The 22,057-nt window shown below is 47.6% G+C and overlaps 1 protein-coding gene across 1 annotated transcript in view; it reads right to left on the bottom strand.

The window, feature by feature from the left end:
* Positions 1-22,057, bottom strand: part of Map3k1 (mitogen-activated protein kinase kinase kinase 1) — a 66,951-nt gene that overhangs the window by 26,361 nt on the left and 18,533 nt on the right. Inside the window, exons 2-3 of the mRNA XM_076551894.1 lie at positions 4,215-4,365; positions 532-732 (exon numbers count right to left, since the gene is read on the bottom strand). Coding sequence (XP_076408009.1) covers positions 532-732; positions 4,215-4,365 — 352 coding nt within the window. The remainder of the gene's footprint in view (positions 1-531; positions 733-4,214; positions 4,366-22,057) is intronic.

The raw sequence follows: 22,057 nt of genomic DNA, 5'->3' as shown, positions 1-22,057 counted from the left end.
ATGGTGACGGTACTTCAGTGTGTGGAGAGGTGCGTCATCCAAGTGTTCCATTGGATCACACACCACAGAGTAGGAAAAAGGAAGAGAGTCAAAAAGAAGTTTCTCTGACAAAGGCATCCTTTTCTTTTGTGGACAATATATAGCAAAAAAAAAGAGCAAAAATTCTCTAAGACAGAGTAAACGCAGGGGGCAGGAGGCACGAAAAGGTGGTAAACCGATTTTCACACAGTGCATGCACACTACTGAAGGGAAACCTCAATTCTAATGTCACAGTCCAGTGTTCACTGGGGTGAGAGCACCAGCGACTTTATCAGTGACTAGTGTACGGAACGAGGAACGAGAGACAACACACCGGTCTTCCTACAGAACTAGTCTCAGCTTGACAGACCCCAGAAAGCATCTCCGAGTCCCCCACAGGCCTTCAGATGACACTTCCACAGCTGTGCCTCTGCTGCACAGCTGGGCAACCCTTCTGAGCTGTGAGTCAACAGACGGCAGACCTGAGCCTGCCGGGTTCAAATCTTAACTTACAGGCACCGGGGAGACTCGCTTCCGCCTCACTCCTGGGGATTCCGGTTTTGCTGAGCGCCCTGACGGGGAGCTGCCAGGAGACGGGCTGCGTCGGCCTTTGGGGGCTGGTGAGGCCGAGCTCACTTGGCCTTCTCCTGGAGGCTCAGCTGCCAAGTTACTCACTCCAGATCCATCTCCTTTAATAGGGATTGGTTTTACCACCTGAATCAAACAAAAATAGTTCAATGTTTTGATTACTTAAACATATACAAAGAAGTACACTTGAACATCACAGCGTGGGAAACAAATCTGAGTTATTATACAATATTAACACAACCATACCAGACAAAAGGTCACATTCTATTTGGTATTACTTTATGTCACTAATGTTGGGAGACTATCTTTACTTACACAAATATCATTATTTCGTGTTTATGCTAATTAAAGTTACTGCACAAAATTTTAGGAAAACTACTAGGTGCTATTTATTGTAATTCTAGCTCACTTAATACTCAGAATTAACACGAATCAGGAATTGAATAAAGAAAAATTAGCACTTCAAGAACTGCTCATTTGTTTTGAAAAAAAAAATGTAGGTCATAAAAGCAGTAATAATGGGAATTAATTCAAGTAGTCAAATACAACTCGATGATATTAAACTATCATTAAAAATGTTATTTTATAATAATTTTAAGATACAGATAAGCTAGGGAAGGGCCCAGAGCACTCTTGGTGGTAGAGCGATTGATTGCTCAGCACACTTGGGGCCCTCGGTTCAAATCTCAGTAGGAAGTGGGGGAAAGATTAAGGGGCTGGAAAAAGCCAGGGATGCTTCAAGCTTAAAGACCAATTCTTAAACTGGAAACATGCAATTTACACAACCTGCTGCTGCTATTGCCGAGTTTAAATATAGGCCTCTCGGGCCGAATCCCCAGTCCAGTGGAAGCCTCCTCCTATGTACAGTACAATTTCACTTGAGGGAAACTCCCCCACCTTTAACCTTCTGGTTAAAGTCCTACTGTTCATAAAACCTCTGTGACTGCAGCCTACATTCTTTCTATTTTTTTTTTTTTATTGTTTTTAATGGTGGGGGATATGTGCACATGAGTACAGGTGCCTGAGGATGACAGAGGCAGTGATCTCCCTGGAGCTGGAGTTACAGGTGGTTATGAGCCACCCAATGTGGCTGCCGGGAACCAAACTCAGTTCCCTCAAAAGAACAGTGTGTGCTCTTCACAGCTGAGCCACCTCTCCAACCTCTAAAAAGCTGCATTTATTTATTTATTTGTTTGTTTGTATGTGTGTCCATGTGGGGTCGGGGGTGTGTATACATGTGGGGTCAGGGGGTGTGTATACATGTGGGGTCGGGGGTGTGTCCATGTGGGGTCGGGGGTGTGTCCATGTGGGGTCAGAGGTGTGTATACATGTGGGGTCAGGGGTGTGTCCATGTGGGGTCGGGGGTGTGTCCATGTGGGGTCGGGGGTGTGTCCATGTGGGGTCGGGGGTGTGTCCATGTGGGGTCAGAGGTGTGTATACATGTGGGGTCGGGGGTGTGTCCATGTGGGGTCAGGGGGTGTGTCCATGTGGGGTCAGGGGTGTGTACATGTGGGGTCAGGGGTGTGTATACATGTGGGGTCAGAGGTGTGTATACATGTGGGGTCAGGGGTGTGTCCATGTGGGGTTGGGGGTGTGTCCATGTGGGGTCGGGGGTGTGTCCATGTGGGGTCGGGGGTGTGTCCATGTGGGGTCAGGGGTGTGTACATGTGGGGTCAGGGGTGGCAAGGGCATGCACACTCCACAGTACCATGTAGAGGTCAGGGAATAACGTGCGTGAGTTGGTTCTCTCCTTCCACTGGGTGGATCCTGAGGACCACACGCTGACAGGCTGACCTGGAGTAAGCCTTTATCCACTAGGGCATCTTATTGGCCCCTAGTCTACATTTTTCATTTTCCTTAATTCTTGACTGTTCTTCTGCTCACTCTACACATCTGGCACCTACTCATTAAGTGCTTTGCATTATTTTACACATTATTTGACTTATTGTGTATGAGCCTTAATTTCCCATCTGGAGATATTTATTTTTTATTTACTATTTTAAGAAGGCTTGAAGCAATTTAATAAAAAAAAATAAAATTAGACCTCCCAAGTAGACAGTAAACTTCTTAAGGATAATTTGAAATCTATGAGCAATAAAATTCAGGATGGGCAATTATGTTCAAGGATTACATGTTGTATTTCTTGTTCTATACATCTCTCTTCCCTCCTGCCCTACATACACAGGCAAGATATTTAAGTATTTGCTGGAAAGTAGAAAGTGAGAAAAAAAAAATTTGTTTTAAACGATCTAACATTAGTGTGGTTGGCTTTGATATACGACACCACAGAGCAACTCCAGCTCCAGGAGCGTGGAGAGGAGCATGCTCTAACTTCAGATGGCTCTCACTGCTCAGGAGAGCTCCACAGCGACCGAGTAGAAATAAGCCCTTCTTAACTGCCACCGCTACAAGCTCAGTCCATGATTTCTCTCTCCATCTTCTACAATCAGTGAAACGGTGAAGGACCCCATGAGCAGCCTCAAGTGAAGGAAAGATGCAGACGCTTAGCTGGGCACAATGGCAGCAGAGAGATGACAGGAGAGGACAGCCAGACCTTTCCTGTGGTATTTGCATGGCAGACGGCACCTCAACAGAGGATTCAAAGCCTTGGGGCTACTGAGGAACTGTGAGCTGCAAGGCCTCCCACAGCGCTCGCTGGGCTGTGGGGTCCACACTGGTCACACAGGTGTCAAGCACCTGAAGGTGGCTAGTGTGACTGACGAGTAGATTGAAACTTTGGGGGTCAGAGAGAAGGTTCAGCGGTTACTGTTACTGGCTGCTGTCCTTCCAGAAGACCTGGGTTTTGAATCCCAGCATCCACATGGCTCACAGTCCTCTGACACTCAGTCCCAGGGGATCTGAGGCCTTCTTCCAGCCTCTGTGGGTATCAGGTGCGCACATGCTACACAGACGACATGCAGGGGAGACACTAACACACATAAGATCAAATTCAGAAGTTTACATGTTCACTTTCGTGTTTAGTTAACCTTAAACAGGCCCATGGGACGAGGATGAAGGCTAGAAGATTATGTGGGGAGGTTTTATCAGGTCCTGGCCGGAGTGGAATGAATCTTATCACTGTTATTTCTACTTCAAGAGAAAAATATAAACAAAATGCGATCAACAGACTGGCAGCGGGCACTTCCTCCTGTGTATGAATGCAGAGGCGCATTTCACAACACCATCCTCAACGGTTTTAGTGGGAAAACCACGGCACAGGATACAGTATTCTCGTCTTTCTTAACCTCGTTATTCTTTTGACAAATTCCATAAATTTCCAGCTCTTAGGTCTATTTAATCTAACTGTTTCCAGTTTTCCTGAGAGGTTTCTGGAAATAAGATTCTTGGGCCTTGTCAGAGATGAAACATCACAAATGAATTAGAATTTTGATTTGGAAAGCATGTTATAAAACTACCAAGGGTAAGACGCTGACACTGGAGGGCAGTGTTCTTGAAGCGCTCCACCACACACATTCCTACAGCAGCTGAAGTTGCTTAGGGAGCCGGGTTTGAATTCTGACCTAGTTCAGTAAATAGGAAGCGACCGCAGGGTTTCTCACTTCCTCCGTGCTCCCTTCCCAGAACAGACAGACGCCCACGGCACTCACCACAGGGCCTCTCCTGCTTCTCCTTTCCAGCCACTCGTGCTTCCAGGCAGGCATACAGGTGGCCTTCAGCTTCTCCCTGATCATTCGCTCCTCCGGGCGGTCGTCCATCTTGTGCAAGCCTTTGAGGGTTTCTTTCGTCTCCATCTCTCGACTAGAATCAAGGGAGAAATGGGACAAAGAGAAAGGTCAGATTAACAAAACACAAAACCAAACAAACAAACAAACAAACAAACAAACAAACAAACCAAAAAACAGTTTCCAAGGACAAGTGAACAGTGTGGTTGTTTTATAGTCTGGTTACAGGTACCTGAAAAGACAGGTGATAAAACCCACAAAAGACTGAGGTAAGGTATGAAAACAGTGTACACGATCCTGACTGTGTTTAAGGTGGATACTGCTGAATGTTGTCTGCTACCATCAATTTTAATAGTATCCCTAAAAAATGAGGTTCTACTTAGAACCTTAGTAGGCTTACTAATAATATCAATGCAGGCTCTTTCCCAGGAGTTACCAAAATGAATCCAAAACATTAACCACTACGTTCACAAAGACTGCCCACCACACCAATATTATAATATACAAGGAAGAACTATCTTATTTGTATCTTAGTATCTTTATTCCAGAATTTCTAACTATTAGTGTCAATGCACACAGGTTTGGGGGAGGTATGCTTATTTTCTTAACAAACTAAGTAAAGGTTGAACAAACCACACAGAATCTAAACAGAACTATATCCTGAAATAACATCCCATTGCCTGAATGCTCAAGTCTGCATGTTCCTGGAGCAAGAACACAGTGATGGAGCTCTTGGTATACTTGGAAACGACCTGCCACAAACATTTTGACCTTCGTTTCATAATGACAAGTCCCCAGAATTAAGATAATCTTTGAGCTAGAAACTTTGGGGAACTAATTTAACAGTCTATTAGGTGAAGCGGCATTTTCTGGAAGACTACTAATTTCAAAACATACCCATCTCGATGTATGTACAAGCACATACCCACACTGCACAGACTTCAAAGCCTTATTCTTAGGGAAGATTAAGTACCTGCATTCTGGGAGAAGTACCAAGTTTTATAATTCTAGACTAACTTCAATAACTGTTTTTGGAAAGCCAGTAAAGCTAAAGAATAATACTTTTCTACCCTGAGAGGAAGCTCTCGTGGAAACACCAGGAATGATGACCCTGAACTTACTAAAATGTCAACTTTGAACTTGTCTAGGAATTTTCCAGTTAATCATAACTCAGAGGCAGCAGCTTCGGCGAAACAAACAACACACAAGATAAACAGGAGCAGAGCAGAAATGCTCATCTGACTCCCATGAAATGCCAACACCGTGGAGGGCTGGGAACCACACAGCCAGCACAATGTCAGGAATGGCCCTACATGTATTCAGGACGACATCTGATCTGGATCTCACAAATGGGCAGCCAGGCCACACAGCCAACATTCCTGCCACCGCAAACTGTTCCGAAGAAAGGAGGCAGGCAGGATGCACACTGCTGTACATGATGGTTCAGGTACCCAGCAGTACTTGGCAGTTGCCATGCTGATTAAGTACTGTGCTACTGTTGATGGTGACGATGCCACTCGCAGAGTAAGAGAGGAAGCCAGAAAGGCAGACAGAGGGAAAGGGGGAAGACGGGAGAGGCGGCAGGAGGTAGAACGCGGGAGCCTATTTCCCCTGAACTGAACAGCTCCCTGCCGGAAGGTGGCTCACTAAGACTTGAAGGACCTGGAAAGGAACAATCTGGGGAGCCCCGGGAAGCCCCTCAGTTTAGAAGAGTCACGGGCCCTGTCCCAGGTTACAGTAACAGCTGCTGGGGACAGAGGGCACTCCAGTCTGGCTGAGCCCCTAGCAAATCCACAAGTCTGTCAGCGTCTCTGAGGCTCACATTCTCTGAAGCAGCCGCTCTGCCTCCCCGGCTCCCCCTCCGCCCGCCCGGTCCCTGCGGGGTTGGTGCCTTTCCTCCGGGCCTCCAGGCCACCTGGCTCAGGGTTCTCCTGCATAGGATGTCTCCTGACTCCCCTGACTGCTCACTGGGTTCATTTCTACTCACGCTGGTTTTCCTCAGCTATTCGGAGGCCTGGTGAGTTAGTTCATCCTTCCACAGCCCCCCTTCCAAGTGGCCCCTCTCACCAGCTGCCAACTGTGCGGCAGTAGCTGGCACATGCTTTATTCGTCTGCACTCTGCGCATCGAAGCCCGGGAGCGCAGCGTGAGTGTGGCACGCAGAGGGCATGAACGATCATTTAACACCTTCGGCGGGCCTAAGGGATGGATGTCCTTCTAACACTGAACGACTTTTTCATATCGCTTAGTCTTTTTATCACTTTGTACTTATGATTAAATCTAGAACTCTGATGTTATTGAGAGAATTTTTCATCACTCCTAAATTAATCTATAAATATAAACGTGTTTTAGTTCTCTCAAAATATTTTTAGATAATTCTAAAATGTTCATTTTTATCCTTTATCATTTGAAGTTTGAATGGCTCCACACAATCAAAAGTTGTAATTTTATAGGTATATTTTCCTCCTTCATAGAATAGAAAATGGTGTAATTTACAAACACCGGGGACTCAGAACCAACAAAACATACAGTTCATCCCATTTTTCATGCCAGGAAGAAACCATACCTAATTGGTTTCTTTTGTCTCTGAAGTGGGAACGAGCCCGCTGGAAGGAAGACAAGCCTCTTCACATGCTTACATGGCTTCCTCACAACCCTAATACACCCTCCATCCATGGACAGACAGGGCTCCTAGCCCTGTCAGGGATGTGTGCTTACGTATACAGCAATGATCTGCCAGCCGGAATCCTACAGCTTCAGAATACAAGCTCCCTTTTTTAACCAAAGCTACTATAGTAAAAGCCTTGAAGCTTAGGAACTGCTAATGAACTTAAGCATGGCAGGCGTGTGTACGTGTGCTGGAGGTGAACCATGGCTAGAAACAGGCTTGTTTGGGCTAAAATAGCTCATATGTTTTTCACCTTTAAAGTTAAGTGATTATAGTAAAGCCAGGACACATCTGGGAAAACTACCTTGAAGACTTGAATACAAGAATAAGGTCTTAGATAAACCTAAAGAATAAACACTAACAGATGGGGGGGTTTCGTTTCCTGTTTATCTGGGGTACATGCGGCTTCCTTCCTTGTTTTCCTAAGCATTCCTCCGAAGACATTTATGCTTGACCTAGAACTTTAAAGGCCTTCCTAGGTCTGACGTTAGGTTTAGAAACCGACAGAATACAGCTGCTACACACTACGTGCTTCGAGGACCTTCCCTTCCTGTAAGAGGCCATTTTATACTATTTATTATTGTTCTATTAATGTCCGGGTCTAATCATCTTACTAACCTCATCGGGTCCATAAACTAGGCCCCCTTTCCTGGAGTGCCTTACATGCCAGGCATGACCCATTCTTACAGCATTAAGACACTTCCTTCTGAAGTACACCAACAGTTCACAGTCTGTGCAGATAGTATGCAAATATGTGTGTGTGTACGTGTGTGTGTACATACCCACTGTAATACAATATAAAACTGAGGACCTGTCTAAACTTTGGTCTGCCTCATGGCACTTGGAGACCTTCCAGGATAGGCTGCATTTTTACCATTTTCCTGTGGGTAGCACCAGTGTGTTAGGCCTGATACACCATACCTTTTTAGAAACGTGATGTTTCATTCCAGACTAGAAATACTTTGGTTTATATTTATAGACTGGTTTAAGAAAGATGAAAAGGGTCACCTCAGCTGTCACCTCTCCTGTTGTATACCAAACCCATCCTGCAGTTCATAGCTGGCTGGTCCAAATGTGCCTTGTTCAAAGACACTCTACACTAGATGGGGACTGCACACCTTGGGTCACTCTCTCTCAGAGTGTGAAAGCAGGATACACAGAAGTGTCACTGCCTAAAGAATGGCACCAAAATAAACCACGCGGAGGATGCTGCAGATGCAGAGACGGAATATAGGAGGAGACGGAACTCGGGGAGCGCACAGCCACTGAGGGACAAGTAATAAAAGTAGGCACAAGGGCTGTACTGGGTCCCCTGGCAGCTATTAGGCAATTAATGCCACCCTAATACCACCCCAAGTGACACGCTCTAACTCTCCAGGGGCCACAGGCATGTCTCCGTGAGGGAGGCATTCTCGCAGATTCTTTAACAAGCTAAGCCAAGATTCTAGTGTTATTTATTGAGAGGGGTTTTCATCTTTCTTAAATCAATCTATAAATATAAACCAAAGTATTTCTAGTCTGGAATGAAACACTCTAACACACTCTGTTCCTTGCAAAGATCCCAAAGAGCCTGACAAGGACTTCAGCTCTGCATAACAAAGACACACAAGACTCTCAAGGCTCTCCAGGATGCGCAGAATCCTACCATTTAAAAAAAGTTAAGTGGTTCATTTTTGCCTGGAACTATTACGCTAACTACTAACACGGAGAAATCCCTGACAGGCTTTGTAACAGCAGAGGACTAAATGTGGGCTGGAGCTGGCCCAGCTGCTGAGGGCTCTAGTCTGATGTTGTGAGCCAAGTCTTGGGGCACAACTCTGTAATCCCAGCACCTGGGGGGCTGAAGCAGGAAGAGTCCAAACTCCAGGCCAGCCTGGGCTACACCAATTATACTGCTCCCCCCCTCCCCACAACCATTTTACTACCAGAATTAAAGGAGTGCATTAATTCTGTTCATTATTAGAGCACATAACAGAAGTAACTAGTATTATAATATCCAAACGAAAGCTTTCTGGCTCTGGCTAGCAGAGGTAATTAGCATGGGTTAGCACTTCTTTAACAGTGTAGACCTTGGGTAGCTGTACAAAGGAGACTTTTTTTTTTTTTTTTTTTTGGTTTTTCGAGACGGGGTTTCTCTGTGTAGCTTTGCGCCTTTCCTGGAACTCACTTGGTAGCCCAGGCTGGCCTCGAACTCACAGAGATCTGCCTGCCTCTGCCTCCCGAGTGCTGGGATTAAAGGCGTGCGCCACCACCGCCCGGCTCACAAAGGAGACTCTTGATTCTCTTGGTGTCCAGAAGAGAACATTGGAAAAAGACACATACAGCTCACAGCCACTGGCAGGCCCTCACTCCAGCAGAAACTCACACATCAAATGCACATATTGCCACCAAGGAAAGAGGAGAGAGGGCAAAGGAAGGGGCCAGGGAAGAAAAGAGTGAGTGTGTGATGAGTCCCCCCCCCCCCCAGGCTGAAAACTCTGCAGCGTGGGGCCCAGCACTGACTGCTCCAGTTAAGCGAGGCTCCGGTTAAGTGAGCTGGGGCTCACCCTGTCTCGCTGCACAGGCGAGAAAAGCCAAGGGAGGCAAAGTTCTATGCGCACCGTGAACAAGTCCTTGCGTTAACTTAAAAAACAAAACCAACATCCGCTTACGACGAGTGACGTCAGTCTCTTTTCTGCGGCAGGTGACAAAAAGAAATGGGTATTGACAACTGCCTGGAATCCACTAAACTAGACGTGAACATGTGCAGACAAGAAAACAGTAACAAAACAAAATTCTGTACTTCAGGACTGGGCCAGTTGCGTTCTCTCAGGACGGACGGTCACTGGCCACAGCTGGCCACAGGGAAGGGCGGCCCTTCCACCTTTGCCCAATGCACCGTTTATCGGGTCTGCACAGGCAATAACGCTACGTAAGATGCTCACACCATCAGGGCAGGTTCACGGGAGACTTTATTCTCGGCTGTTCAGGAACCGCACCTTCAGGGTGAAAAACCAACTCCTATTTACCGTACGGAGAAAGAGGCTAACTTCCTCCAAACTGGGTGAGCACTCTCTTTGGCACAACCAAAAACTGTGACTACCCGTCCTTTCCTTTCTGGCAGGCACTGCGTCACTCTGCAGCGTGGCCTCCAGGAGTGCTTGGATTGGTGGTGTTGAGTCATCCCACCCGACTGGCTGCAGTTTTGTTTTCTTAAGGGTGTGTAGGCAGGTATCTCCAGGGGGTCAGAGGCCTCCCTGGGTGTTGGTCCTCACAAGGACCTCTTCCCTGCTGTGGACAGCAGGCTGGCTGAAGGGCGAGCTTCCAGGATTCCCGTCTCCACTCCGCTTCTCTCTGTGCCGGCCTAGCTTTAATGGGTCTCAGGGACTCAAACTCAGGTCCTGCTGCTTGTACGGCCAGAGCCTCACCCACCGAACCCACTGCTCAGCCATGACCCTGCTTCTTAATGTGTACACGACCACGGGTTAACAAGTTTCTATACTGGCGATCACTGGGGACGGGGTTATTTAATATTAATATGTGAAAACTTCCTCAGTCTTTTGGGGATAAAAAGAATTCACCTTTAAAAAGCTCATGTTCTGGTTAACTACATTGTAATGTGTGACTATTAACAACATATCCTGCCTGTGATGACACATTTTTATTCCGTTTATTCATTTTGCATGTATGTGTGTTGTATGTATGTATGGGACTTTACGCACAGACACACGTCCCACTTGTGGAGATCTGAGGACAACTTATGGAAGTCGGCCTGTTTCCTCCAGGATCAAGCTGAGGCCATCGGGCTTGGGTGAAAGGGGACCCAGCAGCTGAGCTGAGCCATGCCGGCTGTCCCTGGGTTTTGTTTGGAGGTAGTTTTGCTATGCTGACCAGGCTGGTCTCAAACTTGTCATCCTCCTGTCTCAGTGTCCTGAGTACTGGGATTACAGATGTGTACCACCACAGCTGGCTCCATCATGTAATTTTGATTGATTTACATTTACAGTGTATTCCAATTAATCATATACACACTATAAATTCACTTACTTGGATTCATGGACTAATTTCTATTAAAGGATCATCCAACGTGATTTTAAAGTTAAAAGCAATCTTAATCATGGTGGCAAAGGTTACGTGTAACATCAACCAAACAATGTCTAGACATACTGCAAGTGCAGACTCATTGACTCAGGAAATGGTGCTTGGGAGCAGGTTTTCTCCTGTCCTCTGTGAGTAACCTAATAGCAAGAGAGACCGTGACTATCACCTTTAATCAACACAGACCTGGAGAAATATTGTGTGTGATGGTCCCAGCTCTCACAACCTGGAGCTCCCGCCACAGATTAGTGCTTGTGGGGACAGGTAGACAATTTCAAAGAGAGCCAGAGGATTCCAAAAGGTCTCTCTGCTTCTAAATCAGTGCTCTGGATGAGACTGTCTGAATAGCCACCGTGCACATTTAATAACAGGGATTTATAAAATGTCAGCGAGCTACCAGTCAGCATAAACCACTTTTCAAATTTACGGCGTGTGCCAGTGTGTGCGTGTGCGTGTTAGTGCCAGCATGTGTGTGCCCTTGGTGCACGTGTGGAAGCTGGCTGTCAACTTTTCAGGAGTCAGTTCTTCCAGCTGTTTTGAGGCAGGTCTCTGGTTTTGGTCCCTTCCCTGCCCTCTGGACTGCTGGGACCGAACTCAGGGGGGCAGGCTTTTGCGTGCTGATCCATCAGTTTTAAAGCGGACAGATCCAGATGGCTCCCCCTTCCCCTCCATCCTTGTCAGGCGCCTGTGACAGTCTAGGAAGTTAACTCCATGCCAAGTCCTGCTAAAATCTTTTTCCATGTATTTACCGTGTGTGCGTATGCTCACAGGTGCACAGAGATCGGAGAACAACCTTGGGAGCTGGTTCTGTCTTTGCACACGTGGGTCCAGGAACTGAACTCGGAATGTCAGGCTTCCTAGCAAACCCTTTACCCACTGAATCACCCTGCTGTCCCAAGGCTCTCTAGAAGACAAGTCAATGAACCAAAGAAACCGTATTTCAATCACACAGCTATGCTACACCACGGGCCCTTCTACCTTTGAAATGCATGAGCGTGCCGAATAAACTCTAAGGGATTGCTAGGTAAATTATTACCAGTAATTCAATTCAGACACTTTGTAAACTTTAAGATCAGTTATACAGAATACTACAAGGGCACATAATTTAGAAATGAAAGACTTATTACATGGAAAGTTTTTTCCTTGTACAAGACTACACTATTGTTCAACTCTGCTCAATAATTTTTTTTATGACTAAAAGGTATCATTCTTGATCACAAATTACTCACATGAGTATTCAAATATGACTCTGAAAAAACTGCCTGAAGCAAAAGGAAACCTTGCAAAGCCAGCACACAGACACTGAACCCCCAGAGTCACTGACACACTTAAAGGCAACAAGGCTCAACTTTCAGGTGGACACAGTTACAGATAACCACCGCCACACTCACACGCTCGATCCCTGTGGCCTAAGCCACATCAAGGCGGAGAACCAGGGAGCACAAGCATTTTGCAAACAATCTCTTTGCTTAGTAGGCCAAGAAAGAAACAACATAATACTGCAAAAGCGGGGCCACGGAGTTTCCTCGGCACCCCCAAGTAGCCCAGATATGTAGCTGAAGATTCTAGCCAAACCAGCCAAATTCAAGTTATTCAAAAGCAGTGTAAGTTTATCTAATCCACGAAACTGGTGACGTCATGGAAATGCCGCACCTACATGTGGAAGGTTACTGGATGAATATGACAATCAATAAATCTGTAAGAATGAAAGCATACCACATGTCTTCTGTCAGGTTATGGGGACAATTATGTACACCGACAAGTTGAGCAAACATCAAAATGCAACAGAAATTAAGGCTTGCTGGAGGAAAAGACAACTCAGACATATCAGACAGACACCAGCAACGGGGGTGGGTCGGGGGAGACAGGAATACACCTTCATCACTGAAACTGAACCGAAGCGTGAAGAACGCAAAGGGGTAAGACAAAGCAGGGCACTAATGAAGTGAGCCGGTCAGGGAGCGCCCAGCCGAGACACAGCAATGTGAGCTAAGGTTTTGACAAAAGCAGCTGTGGAGAACAAGGGGACGAGGGCAGATATGCTGTCAGGGTAAGGGTTCGTGCACACGGACATGAAAGGAAACAAGCCAGACTGAAGTGAGACCAGCCGGCTGCCTGCCTTGAGTTCAGTGCAGCCCACTGCCGTCAGGAGCTGGGAACTAAAGTTTCAGTTTGTAGTATTTATGTAGACAGTGGGAAATGGTAGAACTGGGCAGAGATAGGAGTAGTTCTTTTCATGAACTGTCACTTAGGAAATGTATGAGAAGTGCAGAGACAGGAAGCAAGTACCTCATGAGGATGGACGGACAGATGGACAGAGGGGCTGTAAAGTCACTGGTCGCTCTTGGGACACTTACTACTTAAAAATAAGTTAAATCCTTTCTCACACATCAAAGAAGTCATCTTTGTAACAGTACTTCTGAACGCTTCTCTTCAGGAAGGAATTTGGAAAAGCTGTCATAGGTTTAATGCAAATAACTGTCTGAGTGGCCATGTTTTCCAAGGGAGTTTACGATCAACAGCCCATTTCCCACGTGTTCCTTTCCAATAAACACTCATAGAAGCTTGTATTCTTTTGATAGTCACTGCTAAAAATTCCAGTGTTTATACTTTTCCTGGCTGTGACCTTGATACTTGATGGAGGACCTTTAGAATGGGATGCTGTGAGCACCCTTTTCCTTAGTAAGCGCGGAAGAGGACGCTCTCTTACAGTGAGTGCTTGCCTAGCTGTCCATTTCCTCTCAAGAACTCCACCCCTTTGTGCTCACATCCAGGCCTGGGAAAGTCTACCAGACGGCGGTGGCAGCGGTGCCTAAGCCTAATGAGATCTCACACTTCACCAGAGCAGCAGACGGGGGCTCCGCCACTTGTGTGGCGCAGTTCTCAGCAAGGCAGCCTGCTCCCTCCCGCCAGTGCTCCCTCCAGGAGCACTGCCCAGAGCATGTGACTGGAGGCAGGCAACTGGCCCAGATGGCGGCTGCTCTTTTGCTGCTTTGCCTTACATCCAGAAGATCCCAAGTGTGTGGTGTGACAGTGTGGATTTTTCTCGGGGACCTTCTCCAAATGTGTGAGCATCTTTCTAAGAGATTCACTAACCAAGGCCAGTCCTGGGGGATGCACTCTGTAATTAGATTCCTATCTCATATTTTAGGGAAAGTGGCTAGATACATAAATGTTCTGAAGTTAATAGAGAAGTTCCCACTGAGGTGGAATGCAATGCCCTCTTACGGCCTTTGCTGAAAGGACTTCTTTGCAACCCTGAGGGCGAGCCAGGGCTACAGTCCTTCCTTCTGGCAGGTGGGAAGGCGGGCTAGCTAGGGTGTTCAGAATTAGAAGAATGGTTTCCCGACAAAGCTTTTCCTCTCTGTGCTCCTAAGGCTAGCAAACCACTCTACTGAAGGAGTGGCACCCTACCCATGTAAGCACTGGGTCAGGCAGAAGAATAAAATAATGCAAAAAGCTACAGTGGACAGAGTCTGCCATCCCAGAAATGCTGCAGTAGGATCAATCCATTGTTAAGTTATCTATGGAAGATCTAGAAAGATCTACTGAGGTGGTGGTGCCTGAACAATTATCAACAATAGGACTGGCAGACGGAACCAGTGAAGGATGAACGGTACTGAACAGTACCAAGTATACAGAAGCCACCTTTTGAAGAGGTGATACTTTATAATTGCAAATATCACGTGTGTGCAGACTAGCGGAAAGAGACAGCTGAACCTGTTCACTGCAGGGTATCTCAGTCTCTAATGTGAAAACCTAGGTGCATGGCAGGCAAGAAGGCCCACAACATGAAAACTCTTTTTAGCAGAACATGTCTGACAGGGAGGTGCTGTTCCATGGAACACACTGCAAGACAACTGCTCTGGGTTTTGCTTAGAGACCCCTGTTCCAAGAGCCAGTATTCCTAGGATGCAAAACCCAGAGAAGAATCTGTTACCAACTGTCTTATGGGTTAACGTAGGGCTTAAGCGAACACAAAATTCACCCTGACTTCAAGGCAAGATCTAAACTAGAGTGGGAAGAGATTACTCAGCATGTGCCAGCAGTCTCCAGATCTGAATACCCCCCCCCCACCCCCGGGTGAGGGAGGGAAGTGGTCCTCAGACACTGGAGCTTGACTCAAATCTAATCCCTGGCAGAGCCCAAGTTCATCAGTTACACCAGTCTAATGCGTTTATTCTCAGCCAAGGAGGGCGTTCTGGAGTTAAGTCCAAAGACGTTAAGAACCCCCATTTCCTCTAAAAACCTCTCTACTGCTACAAGAGCGCCCGACATACGGACTTTAAAAGGGGCCTCAAGAGTGTTCTCTGTTCACTGTCACAGAGCCCGGGGTTCTGACAAACACAGCATGGGGCACCTTCAGCGCACACAGCTGAGCCACCGGCAGTGACTGACCTATGAATCATGTTGGAGGATGCTCAGCATCAGGACCTGGGAGAGGATGCCAGGCCAGCACAGCTGAAGGAGGAGATGCTGACAGCCGGGGAAGGAGTGAGCTCCAGAAAAGGCATGCAGACCACAGCCACTCACCACCTCACACTGAGGACACGAGGAGGCCTTATGGGGGTGCAGGGTGTGTGTGTGGGGGGTGACTATTAGAGGCACCAATGGGAAGGACACTAGCCACCAAATCCAGAAAAACCGAGGGAGCTTCCATCGAAGAGACATCACTTAACAAGCTGGACTCCGTGAGAAAATTTATACACACATTATTCATATATGCAACAAACCCCAGGAGGCTTCATCGTCAGCAGAGATATCTCTTGCAAAGCATGTTCCTAGGATGGCGTGGACAAGGTCAGACATCATCAGCTCAGTGACGGGGGAGTGAGCTCTGGAGCAAGCTGCCTAGGGTCAATCCAAAGGTCAGACCCCTCAGCTACGTAACCGAGGTCCAAGTTATTCAACCAGTTCCGTACCTCAAGTCCTCACTGTAAAGCGGGGTTAGCGATACCTACCATATAAGGTGGGTTCCAGAGCATGGATCTGTGTGTGCAGTACCTCGGAAGTTAACTTCCACATCTCCGCTAAGCTCTTGTGTAAAATGGAGATAACGGAGATACTGTAACCATGACTACTGCTACTATTGTTAAGGCTATCCTTGCGGAGATCTCCCCAGGCCCAGGGGCTGCTCCAGGTGCTGCTCCAGATGCAGTGGCTGCAGGCCTGAGCACAGCCATAGGGGAGACTCATGGTCACTGAGGAGGACAGACTCCGGCAGAAAGATTAAGTAGTCTAGGGAACTTGGGGGCTTTAGACCCAGGTCTTCGTGGCCTCATAGCTTGTCCTCTTCTTCCAAACCATTACCCGCCCCTGCTGCCGCCTATTCCTGTCAGGTTCAGAAGGTAACAGCTGACATGAAGAACATGAAGACTGCTGTGGAGGCTGATCTGGGGCCTGGGGCAAGGGATCAGGGCAGGTTAGTGTGGGTACTACGATCACATGACAGGTGCCATTTCCCTACAGCACAAGGAGACAGAGCATCAGAAACAAAGCTTCCTAGGGCCACAGACACCCTTGGTGACCAGCATTTTTAAATGTAAGACTCCTGCATGATCACGTGACATCGAGACAGAAGCTCTGTGGATCATATGCTCTCTGTGATAACGCGGCCTAGGAAGACACTGAATACTGTATTAATTACTAAGAGTGAACATCGTTTAAAAGTTCTCTTGGAAACATCAAATAAGGTTACAGGAACATTTAAGTAAGTAGCAAGTGCAAAGCGTGTATGTCCAGGCTATTTTACAGTAAAACATCACTGTTCTGGTCTTTAAAAAAATGACTACATCATTAATACTCTCCCTGAAAAGACATATTCTCCATGTTTTTTGTCTTTATTTTTGTTTTTCAAGACAGGGTTCCCCATGTAGTTTTGGAGCCTGTCCTGGATCTCACTCTGTAGACCAGGCTGGCCTCGAACTCACAGAGATCCGCCTGGCTCTGCCTCCCACCGCTGCCCAGCCATATTCTCCATGTTTAAGTGCAGGGAATGAGAAAACACTAGGGGCCAGAGAGGAACGAGGCATGGCTGCCACAGCCAAGTTCCGGCTATGCTGATACCCTGCACTGAACTCAGACTCTCTAGGACAAGCTGCTCTGGAGCCATCTGGCCGACTTTGCTGAGAACTGGGGAGAATAGTACCAGAGACACTTACTCTGTGTCAAGTCAAAGAAACGACGGCTTATTTTTTTACTTCTAGACAGGATCACATTTATGCCATGGTGGCTTCTAACTCACTATGACCAAAGACGACCCTGAGCTCCCCATCTGCCTATCCTTACCTTCCAAGGAAGGTGCCACACATCTGGCTCTGCTGGGATTACAGGCATGTGCTACACACTGGCTTTGTTGGGACTACAAGCACGTCTCACATGCCTTTTGAAGGCTAATCTGAAAGCATAACTATTGTCACAACCAAATATTTTATATTATCAAAACTATCTTCTCAGGACTATTTGCTATTCAGCCAGTTAATATTCATTATTTAGGCATCTGTCTCTTCAAGATACACCTTAAGCAAAACACAACAAAACAAGTGACTAAATTCTTGTGAATAACATTTCGTTTTTTGGACACAAAGATGACATATTTGACTCAGACACAGAAACATTTTATGTTAGGCTCTGATTCCTTATAGTTGTGGTGTTTTAAAATATTTATGTGTGTGTGTGTGTGTGTGTGTGTGTGTGTGTGTATGTGTGCACTCTCCATGGAGGCCAGAAGAGGGCGTCACAGCCTCCAGAACTGGAGTCACAGATGGTTGTGAGCCGCCATGTGGGTGCTGGGAACCAAACCCAGGTCCTCTGGGAGAGCAAAGGTGCTCTTTACTGCTGAGCCGTCTCCCCAGCCCGTTCCTGCATTAGTCAGCTCACGATCTTAATACATCATCCTTTCATGAATTATACAATACCAACGAACACACCACCAAGTCCAAATCCATTCGGCATGTAGTTTAACATATCCTTACATGTCACCTCATGCTTGTGTAGTCCATCAAAGTAGAAAAAGCTAAGATAAATGCCTAGTAATTGATTAAGCCATGCCACCAAAAGTGTATCAACAGACTGAAAACAGTGACTGCGAAACTGTGAACTACCATGCCTCAGCTCCCACACTGCAGTGTCTGCTGTCATTCACATGTTCAACCTGTCGCGAGAGAACACGCTATTGTCAAAGGACTAATAATCAGAAAGCCCCAGGAGGACCTCTGGATTTGTGACTGGCTCTCAGGAATCCCTCCAGTGACCTGTAAGCTGGGATGACCTCAGCGGTAGCAGCGGCCCCTCCGCCTGAGAATGCAGCCTCCTCACAGGTCTCGGCCCAGGCCACATGCTCCTCACTCTCCCTCGTTCACTCTTTAGAACAGGTCTCTTCTTCCCGCCTGTGTCCATCATCAGGCCAGACAAAGAGAAACAGTGAGCCACTTAGCACATGGCGAAGCTTTGGAACTCGCCAAGTGCTGTGGTGGGGTCTGTGGAGGGCCCTGGCTGCCGTGGTCCCTCTACTGCAGCATGAACTGACTAGAGTTAAGTGCCATGGCTAGAAAAATAGATCACAGGAAAAGGGTTCGAGAAAAACTACACTCTACTCAGTAGGGGCACTCTTCCCTTAAAAATGCAATCTAGACAATTATTAATAGCAAAGGCACCTGCCCACAAATCCCTGTCTACTCTGACGTCCTGCCCCCCATACATCTGAAGCCATGTCTTCCTAAAACGTCTTCCCTACCTCAGTGGAATCCTGAAGCCATTGTTCATGAACGTCAGCTTCTTCTCACCTTAGCAAAAGCGGTAACAACCAATGGCCCCGACTTGACACTGGCCGGGTCTGGCTCACAACTGTCAGGTACATGCTTCAAAACCCCTCGTCGCCATTTTCTAGTTCTAAATCCAAGCGGATACTGAGGGGAACGAGACAGAAACTGTTCTCCCCGCCAAACAAACAGCAACTCTTCCACAAGCGCTCCAATCAACCAGTCCTTTTATCAAGAGCAGCTCCACTCCAGTAACTCTCACGGAGGCTGATAACGGACTACAGTTACAGGCCTCACAACTTTCAAGTGGAAACATGAAAACCCCCCGACTAGATAAAACTTGAGGTTACCGAGCATTGTGGAAGGAAGAACTAAAGGAAACCCCGCAATTTGCTTTGCTCTTCCTAGGTATGTCCACTGGTCTTTTAAAACACTGCGTTTAAACCTTTTAATTAGAATTATCATTTTATGTGAGGGTCCGCCTGCATGCTCATCTGTGCATCCTAAGTGTGCCAAGCCCCCGAGGAGGGCAGAAGAGCGCATGGGAGTTACTGTAACTGGGACCGGAGAGAATCAAACCCGGGTCCTCTACAAGAGCAACAAGTGCTCTTAACTGATAAGCCATCTCTCCGGTCCCTCCAGCCCTGGCCCTGGTCTTTTTAATGACCTATAGGGTCACATTTCACAGGCCTCAGGGTCACCCCGGATGCCACCCTCAGCTCCCCTACTGGTCACAGTCCCTGTAATACAGTGAAGAAGAGAACCTTCCTTGGGCTCCAGTCAGCACACAGCACCATTCATCTGTCCCTAGCAGCAGACTATGAGGGCGGAAGTGGGTCTCAACTCGGTTATCCTTGTCTGGGTAGACAGGCTGGCACACGGGAAGGACGAGATCGATACAAGCTGAACAGACAGTGAGCTGCCCTCTCTCCTCCGGTTGCGTCTACCTGAGGGTGAGATCTGACTTCTTCATCTTCCACTCTACAAGCAGTGCCGAGTGGTACCCCTGGGATCTGCACACGCTGTGAGCAAGCAACGCCCTTTCACCAGGAGCCCCAAAAAGCACAGATCCCCAACGGCAGACAAGCTTCTCTGAGGGGCATCCGCCATGCTCTGGGGGGCACTGTGGAAGAGGGGGGTCGGACACAAGGCCTGGGTTAGAAGACAGAGTTCGTCCCCACGAGAACACCAAGTCATCATCAGTAAAGAAGCCACTGAGTCTCGATCATTTATCCTCAGCGAGAACAACTTTCCCAACCCTTGAAACTTGCCCACGGAATTTAGTTAACTCGATTTTCTTGAGGTTAGTGAGAAACCAAAACAACACAACTCCACATCTCGGTTCTTACACTTCGGATTCAGATGCTTCCTGCCGGCCCTGTCTTCCCCTGTGTCTGGGTTCCCAGCTCTGGCGCGCACGTGCGCGCACACACACAAACACACACACACACACACACACACGCACGCACGCACGCACGCACGCACGCACGCACGCACGCACGCACGCACGCACGCACGCTCGCTAGCTCGCTCGCTCGCTCACTCACTCACTCACTCACAGGCTGGCTCAGTTCCCTCTTGCCTCTCAGGCTGCCTGCCTTATTAATAAGGCACAGCTCAAGGCTTCCACCTCTTCCCTCCTAGACACAAAACCTTGAGATTTTCCTCAGGGTTGTGGTTTCTCAATAAAGGGCTATTTGATAAGGGGGGCTGGTGGGATGAGGTGTCATGAGGGTGACCGTGGTGGATGACCCATGTATGAAAATGTCATAATGAAACTCACCATTCATACAATTACTGTATTCGAACAACACAACTCCACATCTCGGTTCTTACACTTTGGATTCAGATGACCAAGATTTGCAAGATGTGCAGGGTCCACAGCAAAAGTTTAAGTGAAAACGTATGTGACCAACTTACTTAAGTGAGTTGAAGCAAGCAAGCCACAAAACTCGATTTTGTTCATGCTTCCAAGTATGTCCTGTGAGACAGACTGCACTGTGGGGCTGGGGGTGTAGCTCAATGGTGCAACACCTGCCCGGCAAGCGCTACAAAGGAAACCAACACAAAAGCAGGAACGAACCGGGTGGTTGGGCAGGCGTGGGGTCCCAGCAGAAAAGCAGGAGGACCCGAGTTTGGGCAAAGTGAGGGCTGTTTAGTAGGACTGTGTCTCAAAACCAAACAATCAAATAAGACCTCCGTATCTTATCAGCTGTGTTCTTACACTGTCCATCTGGGAAAGCTACCCATGTACAAGAGAGCAAGCCCCAGACAGCACGTCTGTGTACGTCTCAAACTGCTTTTCTAAACGAGCACTCCGAAACGTTGATAGCTACTCCCTCTCTGAGTACTCACACCACCCACTAGATGCTGCCACGCCTCTGCTTCTGAGATAGCAAAGTGTACTGTCACCGGCCACACACATGCTGAGCAGGCTGGACTGTGGACAGACAGCCACTGTACAAGATGATTTAAAAGGAGAACTCGGACGGCAGGACAATGGAACGAAGTGGTAAAGGATGCATTTACAACATCCTAATCCAAGTGCAAAGACACAGGGAAGAAACCATGTGACCGGACCACGATAATGGGTTTGGGCACACTCAGAACCATTTCCATTAGGATGCGATGTCTGTGAGGGCAGGGATTTGTGTTCCGCCACTGCTGTCTTCCTCCTGTTTGCCAACTCTTAATGAATCTGCGGAGCCAGTGTTTTATTACACCACGAACTATAACGATTTAAACAAGAAAACTCCTATGCATGTCCTTCGTATTACTACCGTGGCAAACTTCGGCACAGACTGGCTTCCTATTAACGCCCCCGTCAAGCCCCTCCTAGAGAAACATGTCTCAGAAAAGCACGATCACTACTTAACAAACAAAACCCTTCCCTCCAAAAAACTCTGAAAACGTGTCCTTTCCTGAAACCAACCTAAAAGTCCCCAAGTATAGTCTTCGCAAGTCCCCTGGCTTCACACCTCTCTCCAGCCTCCCCCGTCCCCGGGCTTGCCTGGAGCTAGCCTGTGCTTCCACGTGCCTTCTGTCCCACACTGAAGTACAGCAGCTACTTCTCCACCACCGCACTCGGCTGCTCTGTCTTGGGACAGTCATGGGCACCCTCTGTGGCTGTCCTCTGGCCAACCACCTGCTCTTTGGGAAAGTCCTCTTTCTTGCCTCTCGTGTCCCTCCCTCACTTGGCAATGTCCCCAGTTCCTCTGCAGGGTCCCGGGCCCCCCGCCCCCCCCCCTCCAGGAAACACTGGCC

The sequence above is a fragment of the Peromyscus maniculatus genome, chromosome 15 (genome assembly GCF_049852395.1).
Source record: "Peromyscus maniculatus bairdii isolate BWxNUB_F1_BW_parent chromosome 15, HU_Pman_BW_mat_3.1, whole genome shotgun sequence".
Taxonomy (NCBI): domain Eukaryota; kingdom Metazoa; phylum Chordata; class Mammalia; order Rodentia; family Cricetidae; genus Peromyscus; species Peromyscus maniculatus.
This window is presented reverse-complemented; position numbering and strand designations above follow the sequence as displayed.